This window comes from Eschrichtius robustus, chromosome 11 (assembly GCF_028021215.1).
Source record: "Eschrichtius robustus isolate mEscRob2 chromosome 11, mEscRob2.pri, whole genome shotgun sequence".
Classification (NCBI taxonomy): Eukaryota; Metazoa; Chordata; class Mammalia; order Artiodactyla; family Eschrichtiidae; genus Eschrichtius; species Eschrichtius robustus.
This window is the reverse complement of record NC_090834.1, coordinates 43,933,745-43,956,198: the sequence shown is the minus strand read 5'-3', so window position 1 is coordinate 43,956,198 and position 22,454 is coordinate 43,933,745. Positions and strand designations below refer to the sequence as shown.

The window sequence follows — 22,454 nt, the reverse complement described above, 5'->3', positions numbered from 1 at the left end:
TCTTTCCAGATTTCATTTTGTAAATCTCCCATAAACTTTCTCTTTTGGGGGGAGAAAGATAATTCACGCTGTCAAGATGGCAAAAGTATATTTCTATAAATATCCCAACTTACAGAGAGAGAATTTTTAATATGAAATTCAATTTTATTGCTTTTTCTTATTTTCTAGTATTTATAACTTTATTTCTGACATCTAATTGAGGGAATCTGAACTCTACCAACCACATGTTTACCATCAATCCTGGAATGGATTTCAGAGTGTCTGCTCATTTTTGTTAATAATAATTGGACTGTTTGTTTACCTAGAATTTAATCTATCAATCAATACTTTGGAAAAGCAAAGGATCTACAAATTCCTAGCCCAGGAGCCACAAGGGGTTGAAGGGACTTTAGCTTTCTAAATATTTTATGGAGTCAGTTTATGCTTCACTGCTATAACATTAGTGCTGAGGGGATTTTTGCAATACATTCTTTTTTGTGACATTTGTTATGCATTGTAGAGGCTGTGTTTTGAAATACGAATTAAGTTAAAAAACAAAGGGTCCCAGTTAAGATGTACAAAATTGAGCCATAGGGATGCCTGTCAAAAAACGTTTCTATATAAGATCTCCCTTTAAAGCTGTATGCTTCAATATGTGTAATAACTTTTCGGATATGCTAATTTCATGTTGTTTTTGTGAACTCGTCAGGGGGCAATTTTGACAGCTCTTTTGATGCAGAGAAGGGCGTTGGGACCATTGTCATTGCAAAACCTTTGGACGCAGAGCAGAGGTCCATCTATAATATGAGTGTGGAAGTCACCGATGGGACAAATATTGCTGTCACTCAGGTAAGATGTCAAATTACTAAATCGTGGGAATGCCGAGAAATCTGCTAAAGTCAGAGGTGCAAGCAATTAAAATATGTGTTGAAAGTAGTAAATTATGTCCATGGATTTTTAGCGTTTAAAAGAAAGCATTTGCAAGAACAGCTTAGACAAAGGATTCTATCCACAATATTACATAACTTAGCTGCCTCTTTTCCAGAAATTATGATTGCTCATGCATGGAAGAGTGATGTGTATTTGTTTCCCTATCATTTCCTGTAAGATTTATCTTTTTGACAACAGAGTCAGCTTTCCTTGAATTTACAAAGAGAAGGACATCTGCAGTGTCTGAGTTAACACACCATGATATTCTTCACCTCCTCATGCTTTAGTTACAGAAAGTTAAAGCTAGAGAATGCCTGAGTCCAAATTCATTTTACAAACTAAGATAATCTAAGTAATATATCCAAGGTCACACAGCCTTAATAAAGAACAAGAGGGCTTCCCTGGTGGCGCAGTGGTTGAGAATCTGCCTGCCAATGCAGGGGACAAGGGTTCGAGCCCTGGTCTGGGAAGATCCCACATGCCACGGAGCAACTGGGCCCGTGAGCCACAATTACTGAGCCTGCGCGTCTGGAGCCTGGGCTCCGCAACAAGAGAGGCCGCGATGGTGAGAGGCCCGCGCACCGCGATGAAGAGTGGTCCCCACTTGCCGCGACTAGAGAAAGCCCCTCTCTCTTCTGTTCCCGTGGCCCCAGAAACCATCACTAATCGATCAGGGGTCTTTGTTTATTTGTTTGTTTTGGTTTTTTTCCTGCTGAGCGCAGATGTGACCTCAGAATCCTTCTCAACACAATGCTTCAGGTATTGAAGATGAAATGTTTACCAACCCTAAAGTAAGCAAGTGTTGATTTATTTAAAATATGATGTAAGCTTTTGTAACAGTGTGGTTTTTAAAAGGGGAGAGGAGGAGGGTTTTATGTGTTTGTCTATCCAGCTGTCTCTCAGTTTGAAGCGGTTTCAAAAACATGATGAGGCTGTTTCCTTTGAGGCTGTTTGTAAGCATAAAGTGACGGAGTTTGAAGGAAACAGTAGCGTTGGTTTTGGTACAACCCTTTCACTTTTCATTCAAATAAACTGAAACCCAGAAAGGGGACATGACATGCACTTGATAAGGCAGCCGGTGTGTATCAAATCCCGATCTTTCAACCCATGTCCTTTCCTAGGATGAATATACGACCCTATTTGCCTGAGAGAATCCCATTTATACTTATTGCACTGGTGTAATGATCACACTCAAAGTTGCCCCAGTTGAGACAGTAAATTGTATGGTCACCCTACCTAAATCCAGACTGCTTCAGAGTATCTTCAAAAGATAGAGATACCTGGAAAGGACCCCAGGATTGAGATCCTGCATGAATCACACAATCTAAAGACTAATACAAAACAACCCACTTGTAGCATTGCTAAGTCTTTAGTGCTAATTCACTTTAAATGGGAATTTAAATTAGACTTTTAAAATTAGCCGTGTCTTAGCATATCCAACTTCAACTTTTTAGCACCACTTAGAAACATAGGATGTATTTGAATAAAATACAAATAAAAGCATGGAACCCTATTCATTACTTACTTTTCTCCAGCGTTTCATAACAGTTGAATTAAATGGTGATTCATTGTGCCCAGAATGTTATAGATACATATTAAATATTTTAGAATGAATTAATGGATAGTAGATATTACATTTTCAATAGGGTCTGAATGGCAGGTATGCTGGATCTCCAAAGCACACAACTGATAAATGTTAACCAAAAAAATTATCTATGTAACTTTTATTTTAGAATTTCATTAGGACCAGATGATAAATCATTCAACAGCATCTTTTCTACAAATATTTCTTGAGTTCATACCATGTGCAGGGAACTGTACTACATGCCTGAAGTCACAGTGGTTCAGAGTTTTTAAACCCAGATAACTGATGTGCACCCACTTAAAAAAAATTAATATGGAAGCATGTATTACAAGACTTTGAATGTACACGTTGTTCACATCCTGCCTTTGCTGATCTTACTTCAGACTAGTGTACAGTTAGACTTGTCTCTAGAGCCGTTCAGGAATTAGAGAATTGGGGTGAACTTGGAGGTTCCCTTTGGCAAGCCCAAGCTCAATAGGTTAATAAATTAGGATATAGAGAGATTTTCTTGTCAAAAGCTTCCAAGTTACCCTGTGTCTCCAGGGCCATGACCTTCTCAAGAAGTGAGAACTAACAGTTTCCAAAACATAAATTTGTGTGCCATCATTATTACCATCAGAAAACCAATATTCTGTCTATCTGGCTGTATTTGAGCCTGAAGACCCACCAGCCTCTGCCAATCCAGGCCTCTGCTCACATTTGCCACGGCTCCTCTGGCAGCGCTGACAGGAGCAATTTCTGAATTAGTCAAAGCCCTCAGTGTCAAGGACATTTTTACAAAAAGGATATTTGGGGAAAGGAAAGGCATTCTAGGTTTCTTTTAGAAACCACTAAAGCACACTCCAACCCATGACCTGAGGAAACTTAATGATTTACCATCAAATGGACATTCTTCACCATATAACTGAAATGTCCTGTAGCCCCCAAAACACCTGTTCAGTTTACTTTGGGGAACTTCTTTTCTCTACTTTGTTCATTTGGAACCATAAAACATGGTATGCCATGGGCTTCAAATCAGCCATAAACAACCTGTTGAATTTCACTTCACAAATGTCAAATAAATCACAGCCTCAGGGACCTCTGTGTCTACAAGCAAACCCTTCCTTCATGTTCAGTTTTGGCCTGTTCTCCCAGAATTCTTGTGCCTCAGAGCTACAATATCTGGTGACGAATAAACATCCTTTTCCTCTCTGAGATTCTCTAGCATGAGTACAGGATGTAAAAAGGTTCTGTGGACTTCAAGTTATAAAGATGCAGATGTACTAAATGCAAGAACAAAGCATCCTCTTTACAAAAACCTCCTGGACAAGGGCCTCAGTATAAAAGAGTTGTTGATTTTATGTAGGATATTATTGTGCTTTATATAAATAGCATAGTATTTGACAAACTGGGCTCTGTAGGGATAAATCCATGTCCTAATCCTAACTCTGCTATTTACTAACTGAGTCACCTCCAACCGGTGCAGGTCACAATTTCTCTGCACCATAGTCCCTTCATCTATGAAATGGGGGTACCAGTACCTACATCATTAGAGGTGCTGTGAGGATTACATGAGTTTACATATACAGAATAATAGCAAGGGAGATTGGTTCAAAATGGCAGAGTAGAAGGACGTGCTCTCACTCCCTCTTGCAAGAACACCAGAATCACAACTGCTGAACAATAATCGACAGGAAGACACTGGAACTCACCAAAAAAGATACCCCACATCCAAAGACACAAGAGAAGCCACAGTGAGACGGTAGGAGGGGCGCAAACACAATAAAATCAAATCCCATAACTGCTGGGTGGGTGACTCACCAACTGGAGAACACTTATACCACAGAAGTCCACCCACTGGAGTGAAGGTTCTGAGCCCCACGTCAGGCTTCCTGATCTGGGGGGGTCTGGCAACGGGAGGAGGAATTCCTAGAGAATCAGACTTTGAAGGGTAGTGGGATTTGATTGCACGACTACGACAGGACAGGGGGAACAAGAGACTCCACTCTTGGAGGGCACACACAAAGTAGTGTGCACATCAGGGCCCAGGGGAAGGAGCAGTGACCCCATAGGAGACTGAACCAGACCTACCTGCTAGTGCTGGAGGGTCTTCTGCAGAGGCAGGGGGTGGCTGTGTCTCACCACGAGGACAAGGAAACTGGCAGCAGAAGTTCTGGGAAGTACTCCTTGGCATGAGCCATCCCAAAGTCTGCCATTAGCCCCACCAAAGAGCCCAGGTAGGCTCCAGTGTTGGGTCGCCTCAGGCCAAACAACCAACAGGGAGGGAACCCAGCCCCACCCACCAGCAGACAAGTGGATTAAAGTTTTACTGAGCTCTGCCCACCAAAGCAACAGCCAGCTCTACCCACCACCAGTCCCACCCATCAGGAAACTTGCACAAGCCTCTTAGCCTCATCCACCAGAGGGCAGACAACAAAAGCAAGAAGAACTACAATCCTGCAGCCTGTGGAACAAAAACCACATTCACAGAAAGATAGACAAGATGAAAAGGCAGAGGGCTATGTACCAGAGGAAGGAACAAGATAAAACCCCAGAAAAGAAACTAAATGAAGTGGATATAGGAAACCTTCCAGAAAAAGAACTCAGGATAATGATAATGAGGATGATCCAGGACCTCGGAAAAAGAATGGAGGCAAAGGTAGAGAAGATGCAAGAAATGTTAAACAAAGATCTAGAAGAATTAAAGAGCAAACAAACAGAGATGAACAACACAATAACTGAAATGAAAAATACACTAGAAGGAATCAATAGCAGAATAACTGAGGCAGAAGAACAGATAAGTGACCTGGAAGACAGAATGGTGGAATTCACTGCTGCGGAACAGAATAAAGAAAAAAGAATGAAAAGAAATGAAGACAGCCTAAGAGACCTCTGGGACAACATTAAACGCAACAACATTCGCATTATAGGGGTCCCAGAAGGAGAAGAGAGAGAGAAAGGACCAGAGAAAATATTTGAAGAGATTATAGCCGAAAACTTCCCTAACATGGGAAAGGAAATAGCCACCCAAGTCCAGGAAGTGCAGAGAGTCCCATACAGGATAAACCCAAGGAGAAACATGCTGAGACACATAGTAATCAAACTGGCAAAAATTAAAGACAAAGAAAAATTATTGAAAGCAGCAAGGGAAAAATGACAAATAACATACAAGGGAACTCCCATAAGGTTAACAGCTGATTTCTCAGCAGAAACTCTACAAGCCAGAAGGGAGTGGCATGATATACCTAAAGTGATGAAAGGGAAGAACCTACAGACAAAATTACTCTACCTGGCAAAGATATCATTCAGATTCGACGGAGAAATCAAAAGCTTTACAGACAAGCAAAAGCTAAGAGAATTCAACACCACCAAGCCAGCTCTACAACAAATGCTAAAGGAACTTCTCTAAGTGAGAAACACAAAAGAAGAAAAGGACCTAGAAAAACAAACCCAAAATAACTAAGAAAATAGTAATAGGAACATACATATCGATAATTACCATAAACGTGAATGGATTAATGCTCCAACCAAAAGACACAGGCTTGCTGAATGGATACAAAAACAAGACCCATATATATGCTGTCTACAAGATACCCACTTCAGACCTAGGGACACATTCAGACTGAAAGTGAGGGGATGGAAAAAGATATTCCATGTAAATGGAAATCAAAAGAAAGCTGGAGTAGCAATACTCATATCAGATAAAATAGACTTTAAAATAAAGAATGTTACAAGAGACAAGGAAGGACACTACATAATGATCAAGGGATCAATCCCAGAAGAAGATATAACAATTATAAATATATATGCACCCAACATAGGAGCACCTCAATACATAAGGCAACTGCTAACAGCTATAAAAGAGGAAATCGACAGTAACACAATAATACTGGGGGACTTTAACACCTCACTTACACCAATGGACAGATCATCCAAACAGAAAATTAATAAGGAAACACAAGCTTTAAATGACACAATAGACCAGATAGATTTAATTGATATTTATAGGACATTCCAACCAAAAACAGAAGATTACACTTTCTTCTCAAGTGTGCATGGAACATTCTCCAGGATAGATCATATCTTGGGTCACAAATCAAGCCTCATTAAATTTAAGAAAATTGAAATCATACCAAGCATCTTTTCTGACCACAACGCTATGAGATTAGAAATCAATTACATGTAAAAAACACAAACACATGGAGGCTAAACAATACGTTACTAAATAACCAAGAGATCACTGAAAAAAATCAAAGAGGAAATAAAAAAATACCTAGAGACAAATGATAATGAAAACACAATGATCCAAAACCTATGGGATGCAGCAAAAGCAGTTCTAAGAGGGAAGTTTATAGCTATACAAGCCTACCTCAAGAAACAAGAAAAATCTCAAATAAACAATCTAACCTTTCACCAAAAGGAACTAGATAAAGAAGAACACACAAAGCCCAAAGGTAGCAGAAGGAAAGAAATCATAAAGATCAGAGCAGAAATAAAGGAAATAGAAACAAAGAAAACAATAGCAAAGATACAATAAAACTAAAAGCTGGTTCTTTGAAAAGATAAACAAAATTGATAAACCATTAGCCAGACTTATCAAGAAAAAGAGGGAGAGGACTCAAATCAATAAAATTAGAAATGAAAAAGGAGAAGTTAAAACAGACACTGCAGAAATACAAGGCATCCTAAGAGACTACTACAAGCAACCCTATGCCAATAAAATGGACAACCTGGAAGAAATGGACAAATTCTTTGGAAGGTATAACCTTCCAAGACTGAACCAGGAAGAAATAGAAAATATGAACAGACCAATCACAAGTAATAAAATTGAAACTGTGATTAAAAATCTTCCAACAAACAAAAGTCCGGAACCAGATGGCTTCACAGGTGAATTCTATCAAACATTTAGAGAAGAGCTAACACCCATCCTTCTCAAACTCTTCCAAAAAATTGCAGAGGAAGGAACACTCCCAAACTCATCCTATGAGGCCACCATCACCCAGATAACAAAACCAGACAAAGATACTACAGAAAAAGAAAATTACAGACCAATATCACTGATGAATATAGATGCAAAAATCCTCAACAAAATACTAGCAAACAGAATCCAACAACACATTAAAAGGATCCTACACCACGATCAAGTGGGATTTATCCCAGGGATGCAAGGATTCTTCAATATACGCAAATCAATCAATGTGATACACCATAATAACAAATTGAAGAAGAAAAACCATATGATCTTCTCAATAGATGCAGAAAAAGCTTTTGACAAAATTCAACACCCATTTATGATAAAAACTCTCCAGAAAGTGGGCATAGAGGGATGCTACCTCAACATAATAAAGGCCATATACGACAAACCCACAGCAAACATCATTCTCAATGGTGAAAAACTGAAAGCATTTCCTCTAAGATCAGGAACAAGAGAAGGATGTCCACTCTCGCCACTATTATTCAGCATAGTTTTGGAAGTCCTAGCCATGGCAATCAGAGAAGAAAAAGAAATAAAAGGAACACAAATTGGAAAAGAAGAAGTAAAACTGTCACTGTTTGCAGATGACATGATACTATACATAGAGAATCCTAAAGATGCCACCAGAAAACTACTAGAGCTAATCAATGAATTTGTTAAATTGCAGGATACAAAATTAATGCACAGAAATCTCTTGCATTCCTATACACTAATGATGAAAAATCTGAAAGAGAAATTAAGGAAACACTCCCATTTACCATTGCAACAAAAAGAATAAAATACCTAGGAATAAACCTATCTAGGGAGACAAAAGACCTGTCTGCAGAAAACTATTAAGACAGTGTTGAAAGAAATTAAAGATGATACCAACAGATGGAGAGATATACCGTGTTCTTGGATTGGAAGAATCAGTATTGTGAAAATGACTATACTACCCAAAGCAATCTACAGGTTCAGTGCAATCCCTATCAAATTACCAATGGCATTTTTCATAGAACTAGAATAAAATATCTTAAAATTTGTATGGAGACACAAAAGACCCCATATAGCCAAAGCAGTCTTGAGGGAAGAAAATGGAACTGGAGGAATCAGACTCCCTGGCTTCAGACGACACTACAAAGCTACAGTAATCAAGACAATATGGTACTGGCACAAAAACAGAAAAATAGATCAATGGAACAGGATAGAAAGCCCAGAGATAAATGCACGCACCTATGGTCACCTAATCTATGACAAAGGAGGCAAGGATATACAATGGAGAAAGGACAGTCTCTTCAATAAGTAGTGCTGGGAAAACTGGACAGCTACATGTAAAAGAATGAAGTTAGAACACTCCCTAACACTATACTCAAAAATAAGCTCAAGATGGATTAGAGACCTGAATGTAAGACCAGACACCATAAAACTCAGAGGAAAACATAGGAAGAACACTCTCTGACATAAATCACAGCAAGATCTTTTTGATCCACCTCCTAGAGTAATGGAAATAAAAACAAAAATAAACAAATGGGACCTAATGAAACTTAAAAGCTTTTGCAAAGCAAAGGAGACTACAAACAAGATGAAAAGACAACTCTCAGAATGGGAAAATATATTTGCAAACGAATCAACGGACAAAGGATTAATCTCCAAAATATATAAACAGCTCATGCAGCTCAATATTAAAAAAACAAACAGACCAGTCAAAAAATGGGCAGAAGACCTAAATAGACATTTCTCCAAAGTGGACATACAGATGGCCAAGAAGCACATGAAAAGCTGCTCAACATCACTAATCACTAGAGAAATGCAGATGAAAACTACAGTGAGGTATCACCTCACACCAGTTAGAATGGGAATCATCAGAAAACCTACAAACAGCAAATTCTGGAGAGGGTGTGGAGAAAACGGAACCCTCTTGCACTGCTGGTGGGAATGTAAATTGATACAGCCACTATGGAGAACAGTATGGAGGTTCCTTAAAAAACTAAAAATAGAATTACCGTATGACCCAGCAATCCCAGTACTGGGCATATACCAAGAGAAAACCAGAATTCAAAAAGACACATGCACCCCAATGTTCATTGCAGCACTGTTTACAATAACCAGGTCATGGAAGCAACCTAAATGCCCATCGACAGACGAATGGATAAAGAAGATGTGATACATATATACAATGGAATATTACTCAGCCATAAAAAGGAACGAAATTGGGTCATTTGTAGAGACGTGGATGAATCTAGAGACTGTCATACAGAGTGAAGTAAGTCAGAAAGAGAAAAACAAATATCTCATATTAACACATATATGTGGAACCCAGAAAAATGGTATAGATGAACTGGTTTGCAGGGCAGAAATTGAGACACAGATGTAGAGAACAAATGTATGGACACCAAGGAGGGGAAAGCGGCGGGGGGTGGGGGTGGTGGTGTGATGAATTGGGCGATTGGGTTTGACATGTATACGCTGATGTGTATAAAATGGATGACTAATAAGAACCTGCTGAATAACAAAGTAAATGAAATAAATTTAAAAGAAGAATAGCAAGAGGTTGAAACGTAATGAGTGCTCAATAAATATTAGCTACTACTGCTATTAGTATTACTATTATCACTTAACCTCTCTGAGCATTTGTATCATGGGGACTGCCCCACAGGTTGTTGTGAGAAATAAGTGAGTGCCTGAGACAGTGCTCTGAAAAAGGGATTATCCAGTGCTGCATCCCAAGCCTTTAGTGGAGAACCATCTTGGAAACCATCTGACTAGTCTTGGGGCAGATAGTGAGAGATGATCTATTAAGGCACTGTCAATGCTGATGAACCATATAGAGATTGTCAAGGGCTCTGTAAGCACACAAGACCCAGAGTATGTTAGTCGGCTTTTCCTGGTTCCTGATGGTCCCTCCCGGGTTGGCCACATTTGACAGCTCTCTGACAGTCTTTTCTTTGCCTAAAACCAGCCAACATTTTTGAGTGCTTTCTGTATTCCAAGAATTATCCCAAGTTATTAAGAGCTGCCTTCCAATTTCTACATATATAATATTGTGGAATGGTAGCAAATAATTCATGACTGGCACCAGAAATAACATTCATTGCTCTAGACAAGAGCATGAATAATGTTGAGTGGAAAAATTTAAAACCAACACCCTGGTTCCAGCTATGTTCCTTTCTGTCCACACCCCCTCCCAACCTCCACATGCAGCTGCTTCCAGCAAGCTGTTGCAATCAGAACCTAGTTGTGCAAACAAATTAGACTCTCCAAGATAGTTTGAGTCCCTGGCAGATCCTTGAAGCTTATGAAATTGTTGATGTATTTTGGTGTGCATGTGTATTTTTTCAGAGAGTAGCCCCTTAGTATTTATCATGTTTTTAAATGGGTAGTTGGCTCAAAAATGGTTAAGGTAAACTAACTCCTCAATATTTTCATTACTCAGAAACTCTAGTTAAAAATTTCAACATGCAGCCACCCAAGTTTCCTAGGAAGCATACATACCTGAGGGTGTTGTTGGTTTTCTGATGCCTCCCTGCTCTGGTGACTGGACTGGCTGCTGCCATGGTGTTTCAAAGCACTGTTGTTCTGGGTTAAGAAAGAGTTAAGTTTGCCTACCAAAGCCCTGGACAGCAAATAGGAAGTTAGCTCCCTCCAAGAAATTTTTAAAAAATAGAAATAATCTGTGAAAAAGGGTACCACTATTCTTCAGCATTATGGAAGTATTCCCCACTTTGATGTCGTAGAAGGTCAGAGATGAGCAAGGGTGTCTGGCTTAGATGAGAAGAATGAAAGAATTAAGAGAAGTGGGACAGTCTGGTTGGCGGAAAGGTGAGGAATCACAGGAACACTGGCTGTTATAAATAAGAGGGGAAGTGGGAACGTCCAGGTGTGACCAGAGGTTCATAAGGGACGGGAATAATGAGATGCTGAGAAAGATGAAGTTATTGTCCAAACATACAGGAGCGCTACAAATCCATTTGAAGAGGGATTCTACTCTTAGCACCCAGACTGTGGTCTCTACATACCATTTCCCATAGAAAGGAACCAGGATTCCTTGTAGAAATAGCTGATTCCAGGTTTGGGGCAGGAGCCTGGGCATCTTATTCTGCCAGAAAAGGCTAGTGGAATCTTGTTAGAAGGTGGCAAGAGACAACTTGAACTGCCTTCCACTGGTCAAAGATGGGATAATTTGAGCATCAAAAAGAATAATGACTATAATGGACTGAAACACTTGAAATAGATTAAAAACCCAAGTGTTTATATTATATTCAAAAACAAACAAACTCACTTAACTCTCACAATTACTGCATGAGGCAGGTACTATTTGTGGTGGACAGAAGGCACCCCCGTCCCACACCCAAGATGTCTATGTTCTCCTAGTCATCAGAATTTGTAAATATGTTACTTGGCAAAAGGGGCACTGCAGATGTAATTAAGGATACAGATCTTAGGATAGTGAGACTCTCCTAGGTTATTTAGGTGGACCCAGTCTAATCACATGAGCCCTTAAGCAGATGATTTTGTCCAGCTAGAGTCGGAAGAGATGCAGCAAAGGGGAAGTCAGAGATTCCAAATATGAGAGAAATTAAAACATCATTGCTAGTTTGAATATGGAAGATGCAACACAGCAAGGAATGTAGGCAGCCTTAAGGATCTGAGAGAGGATCCTGCTGACAGCCAGCAAAGAAGCAGGGACCTCGGGCCTTTAACCTCAAGAAACTAAATGCAGCCAACAACCTGAGTGACCTTGGAACTGATTCATCCCCAGAGCTTCCAGAAGGGAACACATCTCTGATGACCCCTTGATTTCAGGTTTATGAGACTCTAAGCCACACTATACTCAAACTTCTGACCTGTACAACTAGGAGATAATAAATGGGTGTTATTTTAAACTGCTAAATCTGTGATAGTTTATTACGTTGGAAATAGGAAAAGAATCCCCTGTTGACATCCCCAGTTTACAGATAAGGAAATTGAAGCAAAGCGAGGTTAAGTAACTTCAGTAGATCAGGGTTTAGACGTAGGCAGTTGGATTCTAGAGACTGCTCTGCATTCTCAACCACTACAGTGTGCTGCCTCGCAAAAGTAAGATTAAATCTTTGCTACCTATTCTAAGGCAGGAAGAGACACTCATCTGGCTCTACTAGTTATGAGGGGGACACTTTTTTAAGTGGCTGCCCCGTAAACATGGCGCCACCTATGGCCATTAGAATGTTTCATAGCTGGTCATACATGCTAGGAAGAGAGCAAAATACCCCAACCTCTTTATAGCCCTCCCTTCCAGCCACTGAGCTTATGAGCTACAGAGACACACACTACCAAGGGTGAGAAATGACAAATTTTAATAACTTTCCCCATATATCTGCCAAACCCATATGAGCTGCTGCATCTTCATTGCAAATTTAAATAAATCTAGAGCCTGGCTCTTCCAAAAGACCAAGGGGTGAAAATTCATAGTAACATATAACACCTGTTATTTGCATAATAACACTTAACAAGCCTCATTCTAAGCTTCATTTCCCTGACACCCTGGGAGTAGTTAAATCAAGTTTTATCATTACATTCATTTTTCCAGTGAAAAACTGAGGCACAGACAGGTTAGGTGGCCGCCCTAGGTGTACACAGATAGATATACAAACCCACTTCTTCCTTCTCAAAATCAGATACCATCTTAGGAACTTTCCCTTACATGTCTATGTATATAAAATATACAGCTTAATTCATTAGGGGAAGCATTTGGTCTAGTGGAAGGAGCACTGACCCTGAATCAGGTGACCCAGGTTCAAAGTCAGCACTTAACCAATGGTTAACTGTGTTACCACAGAAAGAAGCTCTATCTCTGTGAAACTCAGTTTCTCCAACATAATGCGAGTAAGATCTTACATACCTCATGGGTTGTTGTAAGAATAAATAAGATATTATGCGATATGATGTGATGTGTCAGACACATGTAGGTTTTATTATTGTAGTCTTTTCTCAACATAAAACTGTAATAATATACCTACTAACTATAAAATATTATGTGTTTGGCTTTTACTGTTATTCATGAAAGGCAGCAGAGATATTCATGCCCAAATAATAATCTAAAAATTACATCGATTTTATTCAGGGACTTATGATACGTGCTTTTGTGATTTTAATATGCTTTTCTTATTCAAGTCCTGCTTTGATTTATAAAGATATGAAAATCAGCTTGTATTTGTATGCTCCACAGCCAAACCTGAGATTAAAACTCTCTTTCAGATCATTTCCACATTTCTTAAGCCCCACAAGGCAGTTAATTTAGATTGGCCACTAAGTCTTCCAGCCAGCGGGTCCATATTCTCTGGGGCTGGGAGGTCTGTGGTGTGCGTTCCTGGGTTAGCCTTGCCCTTGACGGCCATGGGGATTCCATTCCTCTCTTATCTCTAGGTGATGTTGGGAGTACCTAACTGGCCTCCTTCCTTAAAAAGCAGACTTTACCTTGAAGATTTGGATTTTGTCTTACCCTTTTCCTCCACTTTGCACCTGCTTGAAAGGAGGTGGAGGGTAGAAACAAATCACTTTTGCTAATGCAGCTCCGTGATCCCTGGATCGAGGGGCTTTCAAGGGACACCCTCATCAAGGGTTTCCTTTTGTTTCCTTTAACATCATCTCCCTCTTAGCAGGTGAAAAAGGCAGTGGCCCAAAGCTTCCTTGTATATTTAGGCTAAGACAATGCTGGAACAAGTACAATTATATAGATGAAATAAGGCAGCAAGCCAACTCTGTGAGACTTTATGTTAAAAAAATAATAATGGTAAAACCTCACTGAATGTAATAGATCCGTGCCTGACAACTTATGAGTAAATCAATTCTTGAAAATGGATTCCAATTTTAAAGGCAGCAGGGAACTTTCTTTTTTTTTAATATATAAATTTATTTATTTTATTTATTTATTTTTGGCTGCGTTGGGTCTTCGTTGCTGTGCGCGGGCTTTCTCTAGTTGCGGTGAGCGGGGACTACTCTTCGTTCTGGTGTGCGGGCTTCTCATTGCAGTGGCTTCTTTTGTTGCGGAGCACAGGCTCTAGGTGCGTGGGCTTCAGTAGTTGAGGCACGTGGGCTCAGTAGTTGTAGCTCGCGGGCTCTAGAGCAGAGGCTCAGTAGTTATGGTGCACGGACTTAGTTGCTCCGTGGCATGTGGGATCTTCCCGGACCAGGGCTCGAACCCTTGTCCCCTGCATTGGCAGGCGGATTCATAACCACTGCGCCACCAGGGAAGCCCAGCAGGGAACTTTCTGTTCAGAATAATCCCATGATTAATGTTCCTGAAATGAGAATGGTCATGTCAGTTATGTGTTTGGTAAATTAGGATTTCTGTATAGCAAGGTACATAATATTTGCACACATGTTTGCTCACATGTATGTTTGGGTTTTTTTTAATTAATTAATTAATTTATTATTTTTGGCTGTGTTGGGTCTTCGTTTCTGTGCGAGGGCTTTCTCTAGCTGCGGCGAGCGGGGGCCACTCTTCATCGCGGTGCGCAGACCTCTCACTGTCACGGCCTCTCTTGCTGTGGAGCACAGGCTCCAGGCGCGCAGTCTCAGTAGTTGTGGTGCACGGGCTTAGTTGCTTTGCAGCATGTGGGATCTTCCCAGACCAGGGCTCGAACCCGTGTCCCCTGCATTGGCAGGCAGATTCTCAACCACTGTGCCACCAGGGAAGCCCCACATGTATGTTTTGTACATTTGTAGTTAATGTGTATATAATTTAAGTGCACATGGAAACCGTATAATGGAATGCATACAGAATTTGGCTCTGTAAGACCTAGGTTTGAGTGTGGCCTTGCCCTTGTGACTTGGGCACATCCCTTAACTTCCCTGATTCTCATTTTCCTCATTGAGAAACAAGAGATAATACAGTTTAAGAAATGAATAAGGTACAGATTTATAAACTGGAAAACAAGCACACGATTTTTCTCCTTAGGCATTCAAAACAAAACTCGTAAGCTTGGAGAGAATACAAGAGGCATCATCCTTGAAATCACAACTATAGAATGTTTTAAGTATGGTTTTGAAATGCAAACAGAGGCAGAACAGAATTTTCAGTAATTCAGGATTTAATTGGTTCTAATAAAAGACAGAGGCCTTACCCTCCAACTCACCCCATGGACACTTCATGCCATGAGCCTTTGTAAAGCTGGACTTGGCATCTACCCAGACTTAGCTTAGACGAGCCTGCAAAACCCAAAGTGTTTGTGGTGAGCAGCATTGAAACCAGCTCTGAAGAGACTTCCCACACTCAGGTTTCCTCCTGCTTTGAATCCATTGTACTTCTTTAGGCATTTCAATTACCATTTTGAACACAACAGCTTTGAGAGTTACTTTGCTTTGTTTGGTAGTTCAGGAGCTCACAAATGGCCCCAACTGTGGGAAATAAAAAGCAAATGAGGAAAGGGAAATCTTTTACAGAGAAACACTTGTTCTGACTGTAGATTAGGCTCAGGACAAAGCAAGCAGAAAGAGGCAAGCTTTTCAAGAGCACATCAACTTTGAAACCTCAGGAAGGTCAGGGCAGGCTTGCTGGCCGGAAAGGCTCTTTTATCCCATTAATATGACTGCTTCTGTGAACACAAATATTTTAGCATCTTGACTAAGTTAACTGGAACTTTTTAAGGGAAAGAATTGGCATTCGAAGAATCTAGTATGGCTTTCCAAATGCAGCGGAGATAAAACAATACCCAAAATGCTATAGGCACACTTCTCTAAACTTTTTCTACCATAAACTACAAGCAAAGCTTGTCCCCGTGTCAAGCTCACTCCCACGGCAAGTCGTCCTGGCACAGAAGTCATAGCACGGCCCTTTTCCTCTCACTCAAAAAAGCACATCTCCACCAAAGTGATGGATAGTACAGTTATTTATAAGAACAACCATGGTCTGACTAAATTTATTTCTAAAAGTAAATAATTTTCTAGAATGCAGCCAAATGCTTGCGTATTATTTAATGGAGAACCACTAAAGGCTTTCTTATTAGTCAGGAATAAGACAAGAATATCACTGCTTCCACTACTATTTAACATTGTGCTGTAAGTATTAGCCAATACAATTAGCTAAGATAAAGCAATTTGTGTTATAAGAATTATAAAGGAAAAGGTAAACTGATCTCTATTTGCATATAGTGTAATTATATATCTGAAAAAGCTCCAAGGAGGGAATGGAAAAACTACTTCAAATGATAGGAAAATTAGTAAAGTAACAGGTTATAAATTTAACATACAAAAATTAATGGCCTCCATATATAGCCTACCCCCCCCAAAAAAATAGTGAAAAAGTGTAATGAAAAAGAACCCATTTAGGTTAGCACATATATAAACTTTAAAAGTGTTCAAAACCTACTTGAGGAAACCTAAAACACTCCTGAAAAACAAAATAGAAGATTTGAACAAATGAAAAAAGACAAACTATGTTCTTGGATAGGAAGACTCCATCATGAAGAAATTAGTTCTTCCTTAATTATCCTGTACTTTTAACATAACCCCAGTTTAAAATGCTATCATTTTGTCAGGTGCTATAGAAGCTGATTATAAAGTTAATTTAGAAGAACAACAATCGGGACTTCCCTGGAGGTCCAGTGGTTAAATCTTCACCTTCCAATGCAGGGGGTGCGGGTTCGATCCCTGGTCGGGGATCTACGATCCCACATGCCTCGTGGCCAAAAAAACAAAACATAGAACGTAAGCAATATTGTAACAAATTCAATAAAGACAAAAAAAAAAAAAAAAAAAAAAGAACAACAATCAAGAATAGCCATGAAAATCCTGAAGAGAACAAAGAGAAGACCTAACTTTTCCAAACAATTAAAATATATATAATGGAAATATGGAATCACTATTGGTGCACCAGGAACTAACATAGTATTGTGGGTCAATTATATTGCAAAAGCAAACAAATAAACTCATAGAAAAAGAGATCAGATTTGTGGTTACCAAAGGCAGGTGGGAGGGAGAGGGGGAACTGGATGAAGGGTAGTAAAAAGGTACAAACTTCCAGTTATAAGATAAATAAGTACTAGGGATGTAATGTACAACATGACAAATATAATTAACACTGCTGTACCTTATATATGAAATTTGTTAAGAGAGTAAATCCTAAGAGTTCTCATCACAAAGAAGAATGTGTTTTCATTTCTTTAATTTTGTATCTATATGAGATGATAGATATTGACTAAACTCATTATGATAATCACTTCATGATGTAAGTAAGTCAAATCATTATGCTGTACACCTTAAACTTACACAGTGCTTTATGTCAATTATGTCTCAAGAAAACTGGAAGGAAAAAAATACTATAAAGCCTCTCTAATTAAAACATTTTGATGTTGTTGCATGAAAAGACAGATAAACCAATGGAACAAAATAGAAAAGCCAGAAATACACTATCTGCATAGGTAGAGTTAGTATACAGTAAAAGTGACTTCTCAAATCAGTAAGGAAGTGATGGTCTGCTAAAAAGTAGCATTGAAATAAATAGAGAGCCATGTGGAATAAAATAAAACTGGACCCATTCCCCACATAATATACCAGGAAAAATTCCAAATGCATTAGAGATGCAAATGTAAGAAAAAGAAGCATTTAAATTCAATTTTTTATTTATTTGTTTATTTATGTTTAACATCTTTATTGGAGTATAATTGCTTTACAATGGTGTGTTAGTTTCTGCTTTATAACAAAGTGAATCAATTATACATATACATATGTTCCCACATCTCTTCCCTCTTGCGTCTCCCTCCCTCCCACCCTCCCTATCCCACCCCTCTAGGTGGTCACAAACCACCGAGCCGATCTCCCTGTGCTATGCAGCTGCTTCCCACTAGCTATCTATTTTACGTTTGGTAGTGTATATATGTCCATGCCACTCTCTCACTTTGTCACAGCTTACCCTTCCCCCTCCCCATATCCTCAAGTCCATTCTATAGTAGGTCTGTGTCTTTCTTCCCATCTTACCCCTAGGTTGTTCATGACCTTTTTTTTTTTTTTCTTAGATTCCATATATATGTGTTAGCATACGGTATTTGTTTTTCTCTTTCTGACTTACTTCACTCTGTATGACAGACTCTAGGTCCATCCACCTCACTACAAATAACTCAATTTCATTTCTTTTTATGGCTGAGTAATATTCCATTGTATATATGTGCCACATCTTCTTTATCCATTCATCTGTTGATGGACACTTAGGTTGCTTCCATGTCCTGGCTATTGTAAATAGAGCTGCAATGAACATTTTGGTACATGACTCTTTTTGAATTATGGTTTTCTCTGGGTATATGCCCAGTAGTGGGATTGCTGGGTCGTATGGTAGTTCCTTTTGTAGTTTTTTAAGGAACGTCCATACTGTTCTCCATAGTGGCTGTATCAATTTACATTCCCACCAACAGTGCAAGAGTGTTCCCTTTTCTCCACATCCTCTCCAGCATTTATTGTTTCTAGATTTTTTGATGATGGCCATTCTGACTGGTGTGAGATGATATCTCATTGTAGTTTTGATTTGCATTTCTCTAATGATTAATGATGTTGAGCATTCTTTCATGTGTTTGTTGGCAATCTGTATATCTTCTTTGGAGAAATGTCTATTTAGGTACATGTAAAAGTATGAAATTAGAACACGCCTCAACACCATAGACAAAAATAAACTCAAAATGGATTAAAGACCTAAATGTAAGGCCAGACACTATCAAACTCTTAAAGGAAAACATAGGCAGAACACTCTATGACATAGATCACAGCAAGATCCTTTTTGACCCACCTCCTAGAGAAATGGAAATAAAAACAAAAATAAACAAATGGGACCTAATGAAACTTAAAAGCTTTTGCACAGCAAAGGAAACCATAAACAAGACGAAAAGACAACCCTCAGAATGGGAGAAAATATTTGCAAATGAAGCAACTGACAAAGGATTAATCTCCAAAATTTACAAGCAGCTCATGCAGCTCAATAACAAAAAAACAAACAACCCAATCCAAAAATGGGCAGAAGACCATAAATTCAATTTTTTAAAAATAAGTGTGATCACCAAAATCTGGAAATGTAGAAAATATTCTAAACTATGACTTAACATCCAGAAACAATAAGGGAAAAGATTGATGCATTCAACTACATGAAAATAAAAATAAAATCTTTGCGTGGCAAAAAAAAATTACCATAAACAAAATAAAGATAAATGACAAAATTGAAAACATTTGCAATGTGTATCATCATGCTCCCAAAATAAAGGGAAAAAAGTACCATCTAACCCGTAGAAGAGTGAACTGATATAGTTTTAACAGAAAAAGAAATGCAAATGGTTCTTAAACATATGAAAAGATGCTCAACCTCACTCATAACAAGAGAAAGGAAAATTTAAAATACATTGAGATGACAGTTCTCATCTATCAAATTGGCCAAAAGCCCAAAAGTTTTACAGCATGCTCCGTTGGCAAGGCTGTGGGAAGACAGTCATTCTTAAATACTGCTATAGAAAGGCAAAGTGATCAAACTTACAGGTAGGGGAATATGGGAAGTATCTCACAAAACCATATAAGCACTTCTCCTTTGATTCAGCGATCCCAATTCTAGGGACAGAAATATATGTTAGCAAAAACGTGAAAAGACACAAGCACAAGGCTCTTCATTGCATGGTCATTCGAAGAGCAAAAATAGGAATGCACATCAATAGAGGACTGATTGAGTTAACTATGATACATTTATCCATGGAAAAGTATTTCTGTACTGCTGTAACATGGTCTTCGTGATATAAAGCAGCAACATTATTGACCTTTTGAGTCAGATAGCTCTTTGTTGCAGGGGGTTATCCTGTGCATTTTAGGATGTTTAGCAACTCCCCTGCCTTCTATCCACTAGGTTCTAGGAAAATCCCTCCCCCGAGCTGTGACAACCAAAAATGTCTCCAGACATTGTGAAATGACCCCAGGAGACAAAGTCATCCTCAGTTGAGAACTATCGATATAATGCAGCAGTCCCCAACCTTTTTGGCACCAGGGAGCGGTTTCATGGAAGACACTTTTTCCACGAGGAGGGGAGGGAGAATGGTCCAGGTGGTAATGTGAGTGATGGGAAGCGATGGAGAGCGGCAGATGAAGCTTCGCTCGCTTGCCTGCCGCTCACCCGCCACCGTGCAGCCCTGGTTCCTAACAGGCCACGGACTGTTACCGGTCCACCGCCCAGGGGTTGGGGACCCCGGATATAATGTTAAGTGAAATAGCGTGTTGAGGGGAGTGTATACAGTATGTTAATATTAATAAAATAGATGGATAAAATGTAACATTACTGGAAAAAAAAAAAAGTTTACCTGAAGAAGAAGGGAATACATGAAAGAGAAAGATACAGAAGCTAAGCTTGACTATAACTTTTTGTAAATTTAACATTGGTAATTTTACATATAACATAAAACAAAATTAAATGTTAAAAAAGCAAGTCTAAAATTTGAAAGTAAATGGAAGCAGATGAACATATATGTGTATCCAGTTGGGAGCATGTATGCACAGGGAAGAACTATTCTAAGTGACTTTACATATACTAATTTGACTGTATATGCCTAGTGGGATAAATCCGAAGGACAAAAAGACAAAATAATATCAAATTACTTTGAATGACCATAATTGTAATGTGATTATAATAACAATGTTGGTGTTATTCGGAGACTTGAGCATGTATTTCAGATATGTGAACATTCAGATAGGTGACTAATTATGGTGATGTCATTGAGCATGAGAAAGAAGATAGACAGGTAAAAAGAATGAGATTAAGTAAAAACCTTGATGGGTACCTTAATATTGTCTTTTGTTTTGTTTTTTATTGAAGTATAATTGACTTACAATATCGTATTAGTTTCAGGTGTGCAACATAATGCCTCGATATTTTTATACATTACAAAATGATCACCATGATAAGTCTACTTACCATTTGTCACCATAAAAAGTTACTATAATATTATTAATTATACTGTATTCCCTTTGCTGTACATTACATCCCTGTGACTTATTTACCTTGTAACTGGAAGTTGTACCTCTTAATCCCCTTAATTTATTTCACTTATTTCCCTACTTCTCTCCCTTCTGGAAACCACCAATTTGTTCTCTGTATCTAAGAGTCTGTTTCTGTTTTGTTATGTTTGCTTTGTTTTTTAGATTCCACATATAAATGAAATCATAGAGTATTTGTCCTTTTCTGAGTTATTTCACTTAGCATAATACTCTCTATGTCCATCCATACTGTCGCAAATGGCAAGATTTCATTCTTTTTTATAGCTGAGTAATATCCCATTGTTTGTGTGTGTGTTTCTGTGTGTATGTATATACACACACACACACACACACACACCACCTTCTTTATCCATTCATCTATTGATGGACACTTAGGTTGCTTCCATATCTTGGCTATAGTAAATAATGCTGCCATGAACATAAGGGTACATATGTCTTTTCAAATTAGTGCTTTTTTTTCTTCAGAAAAATACCCAGAAGTGGGATTTCTGGATCATGTGGTAGTTCAATTTTAAATTTTTTAGGAACCTCCATACTGTCTTCCATAGCAGCAGTACCAATTTACATTCCTACTAACAGTGCATGAGGGGTTCCTTTTCTCAGCCTCTTCATCAACGTTTGTCATTCGTGGTCTTTTTGACCATTCTAACAGGTGTGAAGTGATATCTCATTGTGGTTTTTATTTGCATTTCCCTGATGATTAGTGATGTTGAGCATCTTCTCATGTGTCTGTTGGCCATCTGTATGTCTTCTCTGGATAAATGTCTATTCAGGTCCTCTGCCCATTTTTTATTCAGGTTGGGTTTTTGATGTTGAGTTGTATGAGTTCTTTGTATATTTTGCATATTTAACCCCTTATCAGATATATCATTGGCAAATATCTTCTCCCATTCAGCAGGTTGCCTTTTTGTTTTGTTGATAATTTCCTTCACTATGCAAATGTTTTTCAGTTTGATGTAGTCCCATTTGGTTTTGTTTTTGGCTTTTTTGGCTTTTATTTCCATAGCCTGAAGAGACATATTCAAAAAATATATTGCT

General features: G+C 38.8%; 1 protein-coding gene across 2 annotated transcripts in view; it reads left to right on the top strand.

The window, feature by feature from the left end:
• The window catches only part of FAT3 (FAT atypical cadherin 3), a 559,291-nt gene that overhangs the window by 419,711 nt on the left and 117,126 nt on the right, over window positions 1-22,454 (top strand). For both annotated transcript variants that reach the window (XM_068555275.1, XM_068555274.1), the window contains exon 6: window positions 689-828. In XM_068555275.1, coding sequence (XP_068411376.1) covers window positions 689-828 — 140 coding nt within the window. The remainder of the gene's footprint in view (window positions 1-688; window positions 829-22,454) is intronic.